The 7,054-nt window shown below is 42.9% G+C and overlaps 1 protein-coding gene across 3 annotated transcripts; it reads right to left on the reverse strand.

The window, feature by feature from the left end:
- Positions 1–418: 418 nt before the first annotated feature.
- On the reverse strand, positions 419–4,711 carry LOC139237826 (volume-regulated anion channel subunit LRRC8C-like). Of its 3 annotated transcripts, none has more exons than XM_070867053.1 (3): positions 4,574–4,711; positions 2,325–2,737; positions 419–2,255 (listed from the first exon to the last, which is right to left on the reverse strand). In XM_070867053.1, exons 1-3 carry the CDS (start codon positions 4,709–4,711, stop codon positions 419–421), a joined length of 2,388 nt encoding a protein of 795 aa, XP_070723154.1. The 3 variants fall into 3 exon arrangements, with proteins under 3 accessions (XP_070723154.1, XP_070723155.1, XP_070723153.1); XM_070867054.1 differs by having other exon boundaries at positions 419–2,191; positions 2,315–2,737; XM_070867052.1 differs by having other exon boundaries at positions 419–2,230; positions 2,285–2,737.
- Between the last annotated feature and the right edge of the window lie 2,343 nt (positions 4,712–7,054).

The raw sequence follows: 7,054 nt of genomic DNA on the forward strand, positions 1-7,054 counted from the left end.
CTTCGAGTCTCAATGCAAAGAGCGTGAAGAGGTCAAGCGCGTACAGCGGAAGGAGCGCGCGGCAAACCACCTGTGACAGGGTCTGTGGCTCTCGTATTGGACTGTTCAGCCACCAGAGAACTCACTTTGGGAGTGGAAACAAGTCTTCCTCGATTCAGAGGGACTGCCTATGATGATGATGATGATGATGATGATGACCTGGTGTAGACTTAGGTGCAAGTGCCCGAATTACTTCACATACTAAAATTGAGCCACACTCCTTTACTGTTACCTCCGTGAAGTGGCACTGTAGTAGAAAAGTAAGACACTGTATCCTTTTAAAACATCACTACCCTATTGAGTGAAACATACCATGGAACCAACTGTTAGCCACATACAGATTTGATACTACTGATGTTAGGCATTCTTTACTCACACTTCAGCTTGATGCAATATTTGTAATCTGCTCCCTGACCTCCAGGGGCAGAGTTTTATAAATGTCGTCTTCTACAATCAGTTGGTTTTTCCGGAGGCAAACACATTGTCCCAATTCAACTGGCAGTTTATCCAGTTTGTTGACTTTAAGGTCCAGGAGTTGCAGTTGCCGCAGATGCCCAATGGAAGGAGAGAGGCAAGTCAGATTATTGTGCGAGATGTTCAGAACCCGGAGTTTGGTGCAGGAGAAAAGATTTTCAGGAAGTTCGGTCACTTTATTGCATTCTATTGCAAAATGCTGCAGCTCTGCTAGCTGGTCTATATCAGAAGGTATCTTGGAGATGTGATTGTGGGAAACGTCAAGGAAGAGTAACTTTGTTAGTTTAAACAGACTTGGGGGCAGGAATTCAATCTTGTTCTTATTGAGGTAAAGCATTTCAAGTTTTGCAATTTTGGCAATGTGAACAGGAATGGATGTGATGTTGTTGTGCCACAACCTGAGGCAGATGAGTTTTTGAAGGTTTTGGCAACTGGCAAGCTCTTCTGTTGAACTTAGTTTGTTGTCTTTGAGGTCAAGCTCCTGTAAGTTGGTCAGGCTGAAGATGGCACTAGGAATTCTTTCCAAGTTGCAATGGAGCAGCCTCAGCAGAGTCAAGCAGAAGAGCTTCTTAATGTTTGCAAGTGATGTTATTTTCACTCCTTCGTTGTGGATTATCAGGCACAGGAGGTGAGCGGCCATGTCTAAAATTGCCGTTGGCAGCTTGGTTATGTTGGTTTTCAGATGCAAAGTGTCTATTTTTGGCAGCTCACGAAACATCTGCAGGGCTGTGGAGATTTTGCTGTCTGTCTGTAGTTGTCCTTCAATGTAGAGCTCACGCAAACTCTTCAATGTGAATATCCACGGAGGGATTTCGTCAGCAATACCAAATCGTACACGTAAAGTTATTAAATTCTCCTTCAAGAATAACAGTGCCTGCCTCTCCACCTTAACTGAGCAGTTGTACAACCACATTTCTTTCATCATTTTCAGGTTGGAGATGGCGGCAGAGATGGCCACACCTTTGATGAGCTCCAGCTTTAACACCTCAATCTCAGTCAGATCGTAAACCTGGATTGGGATTCCGGGCATCATGAAGAGATGCATTTCAACTTTGTTCTCTCGGTTTGTGATGAGACGCTGCTTTAGCCGCTCTTGAGTCCATTCGTGATTCAAGTTGAGCTGAAGAAGTTTGTTTTCGCTTACGTCAGACAGAAACACCGCAAACTTCCTGGCATAAAGTTTGTCGTACTGATCGATGAGATGAAGCAAGAATGCAAAGTCATTTCTCACATCAGGAATATCGTCCATCCCAGTCTCAACTCTCACATTTTCAAATGAATACTCTTTCAGTTTATAATAGAGTATCCAGTGCAGTGTGTACAGGCAAGTGCAACTGTATAAGACTATTGCAGTTATATATACTAAAGATAACATTCGAAACATTCTCCATAAGCCATGAATGCAGAAGAAGTCAGTGAACCCAGTGATGTGCAATGCATCAACACAGTGAATGTTGTTACACATTTGAGGAATGAAAATGCTGATGTAGACAAGAATAACCACACTTTGCACAGTTCGGACAACGGTCTGATTCAAATACATTGTATAGAGAATGTCTCCCTCTTCTGTATGGAGGCGGAATTTTTTAACTTTCTCAAACAAGGACTTGGCCTGCTCGCCTTCTTTTTTATCCAGAATTTTTACTGAGGAATTGTCTACTATTATTCCACCAGCAGACTTCAGAACTTGCGAGGAGCCTTTGGACAACAGGGAAACCTTATCCCCTATAATGACATCATTACTGAAAGCCATCTCCTGTGACAGTGACACAGAAGAGTCAACTTTCAGTGGACTGTTAACAGAAGATAACGATTGATCGATGCTTGATTCGGAAACTATGGGTATTCTGGGGGTAGATTCCTCGTATACAGTTTCTGACAGTGCTTTGGTGGTCCATGGGGAGTCTAGGCATTTCCCAAGTACAGTTATAAAATGCTCTATCTTTGAACTTGTGCCAGGAAATTTGAACCAAAAGTTGCTACTGATTAGAAATATCAGAGAATGCAGGAGGACCAGATAAGGGAAATATTTGGAAAACCATATGACTGCATTATCATAGCACCACTGATTAATAAGGTAGTACTGCTGAACATCTAGGCCGGTCTGGAATCCAGCAGCAAACACATTAAGGTTGAGCCCCTCCAAAACAGAGTGGTTCCATTGACGTTCCCGAATGGAAAGCCCCTCTGGCACTGGGATACACAGAATCTGCTCACTTGATACCTGAGAAATGACAGATCATATTGAACATTAATTCTTTCAACGATTTATAACTTTTAAAATAATGAATACAAGAGCCTTCTTGATATGGCTCAGACGTGTGCTGTGCCTTGCTGCGAGACCCGAGCGCAAGGCTCCCACTTCTACTGAAGCCTGTTTATATGCCATTGGATCCATGTGACCGACACGTGCACTCTCCAACGGGAGAAAATGCCTGGTCTATTCTTAGGAACTATTACACAGGTAAACAATTCAGACACCGCTGGGTGTGAAGTTTTAGCTGCAGCATCGGTTGGAAGCATTCCCATCTCCGAGTATGAATGTTGTCAGTACATGCCTTATTCTAGGATTTTAGCACAATTTAGATTTACACTCCAGTGCAAGTACCATCTCATGGATGAGATGTTAAATCAAGGTCCCATCTGTCAGTTTAGGTGAACACGAATGATCCAGTGGCACTATTTGAAAAGGAGCAGGCAATTCTCCTGAAGTACTGCCCATTTCTCTGATAACCAAAAAGAGATTAACTAGTAATTTAGTTGGCAGAATCTTCAGTCTTGCTCTTTGGAAATCTTTCTTATTTATTCCTCATCTTTTAAGTATCATTTTAAACCTATCTTTTCAACCAAGTCTCTGGTTACCTCTCCTAAATCTCCCACCACATGACAACAATGGCTATACTTCACTTAAAGTAATTCCGTGGATTTTAAATGTGTTTTGATAAGGTGCTATATAAATGTAGGTTCTTTCTTTCTTTAAGACACACTTAGGATTTCACCATGGCGGAGATCAGGAACTTAGCCAGTAGATTGTGCAAAATCAAGTATTACAACGCTATGCATTGTGTCTCCAAAACATCTAGAACTAGCAGAATGAACTCTTCATATATGAAGCTGAACAGTGTACGGCAGCAGAATAAGTGGCAATTGGGGCATCAAAGTCAAGCCTGATCCTGTCCTCACCCAAGGAACTGCACACACATGGACTCCCCAGTCCTTAGTAGGGATCACTGGATTGTGATTAGGAGTGGGAGCCAACTTCCCTCATCTGTGGCCCAGGGACACTAAGGCAAATCGTTGAGATCAGTGAAGTCAGCACAGAACTTGGACCAAACCTTCTCATTCTATATGGCTCAGCTATGCACTATTCAGCCAAGTGCACTCTTTCTCCCTGTAGGAACACACACCATTTACCTGAGACCAGAGAACATCGCTGAATGGTAGGATTGGGGTCAGCTGTGATAAACCTCCTGGCACAATAGAATAGCTTAACAATATTTATTGCTTAAACCCATCCATAAGGAATGGTAGCTACTTGGGAAAGGTATCCTTGGAACCATGCCCAAGTATGATTCAATTCCTTCAGGAGAGGACAGAAAGCTGTGGGAACATGGGGCAATTCTTACACCAGTCCTCATTGTTGTGTATGTATATACCCTGTACACTCAATGTACAGTTAAATAAGACCACTGAATGTATCTTCACACTGTATAAACTATGCCTGTACCACCTAGGGGTCACCTGCACACTGCAGGTAACCAAGTATAAAAGGGAGCTCACCTTACTGTATCCTCATTCAGGAGTTGCAATAAATGGACTAAGGTCACAACAGTTCAAGTGCAATACCTTACCTTGTGGAGTTATTACTAAAGTGCTTACAACACTCATCACTTCCCTTCCAAAATGCCATATTTTTAAAACTAATAATTGAGGGGACTTTTGTCAGTCGGTGCAACAGATACATTATGCATTAGTGACCTTAACAGATCACAAGAGGTTGTTCAACAACATAGCTTAATTATGCTCTATCACACGGTAAAGACTTTCCCCCTCTTGTTACCTGCAGTGCTCCTCCAAACATCGACACCAGAACCATTAGAAGGGTCAGATACTCTGCAAACACGTCCCACCAAGGCTTCAGGATTTTGAATGCTGGGTCTTGTTCCCCAAAATACGATAGTTCTGTCACTGGAATCATTCTGCTAATAAGAAAAGATAACGTGTTACAAAACCCCAAGCACACAGAAACGATTACAGTTCAGGCAGGCTAACTGGGTCAGCAATAGAAGTGACATGGTCCCATTTATTGGAACATGCCTTTTCTTCTGCCCAGCAATTACATATGGAAATTTTATGGCTGGTGGAAACAGGCATGATGCCTGCTTCCACAGTGTAAGGGGATACACGAAGTGAAAAAAAATGTTTTTTTTTCATTAAATGACATCCAGGAACATTGAAAGTTTTAATGAGAAGCAATCCTAGTGTATGTTAAAGCTGCAGATTTTTTTACAGTAACATTTACATTTCATAACTTTCTGCACAGTATTTGTTTAGAAGTGGGAATTATGAGCAATGAATTGGATTCCCACGATAAAAGCGAGATCTGCATGTATTTTCAAAGCTGGAGTAATGAAGTAATATAGTAATTTAAAAGAATGAAAGACAATCTGTTTTCTGATTGGAGGACATAGAAAATAGGTGCAGGAGCAGGCCATTCGGCCCTTCGAGCCTGCACCACCATTCAATATGATCATGGCTGATCATGCAACCTCAGTACCCCATTCCTGCTTTCTCTCCATATCCCCTGATCCCTTTAGCCGTAAGGGCCACATCTAACTCCCTTTTGAATATATCCAACGAACTGGACTCAACAACTTTCTGTGGCAGAGAATTCCACAGATTCACAACTCTCTGGGTGAAAAAGTTTCTCCTCATCTCGGTCCTATATGGCTTACCCCTTATCTTCAGACTGTGACCCTTAGTTCTGGACTTCCCTAACATCGGGAACATTCTACCTGCATCTAACCTGTCCAGTCCCGTCAGAATTGTATAAGTTTTTATGAGATACCCTCTCATTCTTCTAAATTCAGTGAGTATAAGCCTAGCCGATCCTGTCTTTCCTCATATGTCAGTCCTGCCATCCTGGGAATCAGTCTGGTGAACCATCGCTGCACTCCCTCAATCACAAGCACATCCTTCCTCAGATTAGGAGACCAAAACTGCACACAATACTCAAGGTGTGGTCTCACCAAGGCCCTGTACAACTGTAGTAAGACCTCCCTGCTCCTATACTCAAATCTCCTCATTATGAAGGCCAGCATACCATTTGCTTCCTTTACTGCCTGCTGTACCTGCATGCCTACCTTAAATGACTGATGTACCATGACACCCAGGTCTCTTTGCACCTCCCCTTTTACTAATCTGTCACCATTCAGATAATAATCTGCCTTCCTGTTTTTGCCACCAAAGTGGATAACCTCACATTTATCCACATTATACTGCATCTGCTCTACATTTGCCCATTCACCTAACCTGTCCAAGTCCCCCTGCAGCCTCTTAGCATCCTTCTCGCAGCTCGCACTGCCACCCAGCTTAGTGTCATCTGCAAACTTGGAGATATTACCTTCAATTCCTTCGTCTAAATCATTAATGTATATTGTAAATAGCTGGGGTCCCAACACTGAACCCTGCGGCACCCCACTAGTCACTGCCTGCCATTCTGAAAAGGACCCGTTTATTCCCACTCTTTGCTTCCTGTCTTCCAACCAGTTCTCTATCCACGTCAATACATTACCCCCAATACCATGTGCCTTAATTTTGCACACTAATTTCTTGGTGTGGCACCTTGTCAAAAGCCTTTTGAAAGTCCAAATACATTACATCCACTGGTCCTTAGAGGTTATCCACTTTGGTGGCAAAAACATGAAGGCAGTATGTTATCTGAATGGCAGATTAGGAAAAGGGGAGGTGCAACGAGACCTGGGTGTCATGGTACATCAGTCATTGAAACTTTGCATGCAGGTACAGCAGGCGATGAAGAAGGCAAATGGCATGTTGGCCTTCATAGCTAGGGGATTTGAGTAAAGGAGCAGGGAGGTCTTACTGCAGTTGTACAGGGCCTTGGTGAGGCCACATCTGGAATATTGTGTTCAGTTTTGGTCTCCTAATCTGAGGAAGGATGTTCTTGCTATTGAGGGAGTGCAGCCGAAGGTTCATCAGACTAATTCCCGGGATGGCAGGACTGACATATGAGAAGAGACTGGATCGACTGGGCCTGTATTCACTGGAGTTTAGAAGAATGAGAGAGGATCTCATAAAAACATATAAAATTATGACGGGTCTGGACAGATTAGATTCAGGAAGAATGTTCCCGATGTTGGGAAGTCCAGAACCAGGGATCACAGTCTAAGGATAAGGGGTAAGCCATTTAGGACCGAGATGAGGAGAAACTTCTTCACTCAGAGTTTTTAATCTGTGGAATTCTCTACCACAGAGAGTTGTTGATGCCAGTTCGTTAGATATATTCAAGAGGGAGTTAGAT

Source organism: Pristiophorus japonicus, chromosome 24 (assembly GCF_044704955.1).
Source record: "Pristiophorus japonicus isolate sPriJap1 chromosome 24, sPriJap1.hap1, whole genome shotgun sequence".
In the NCBI taxonomy this organism is placed as follows: Eukaryota; Metazoa; Chordata; class Chondrichthyes; family Pristiophoridae; genus Pristiophorus; species Pristiophorus japonicus.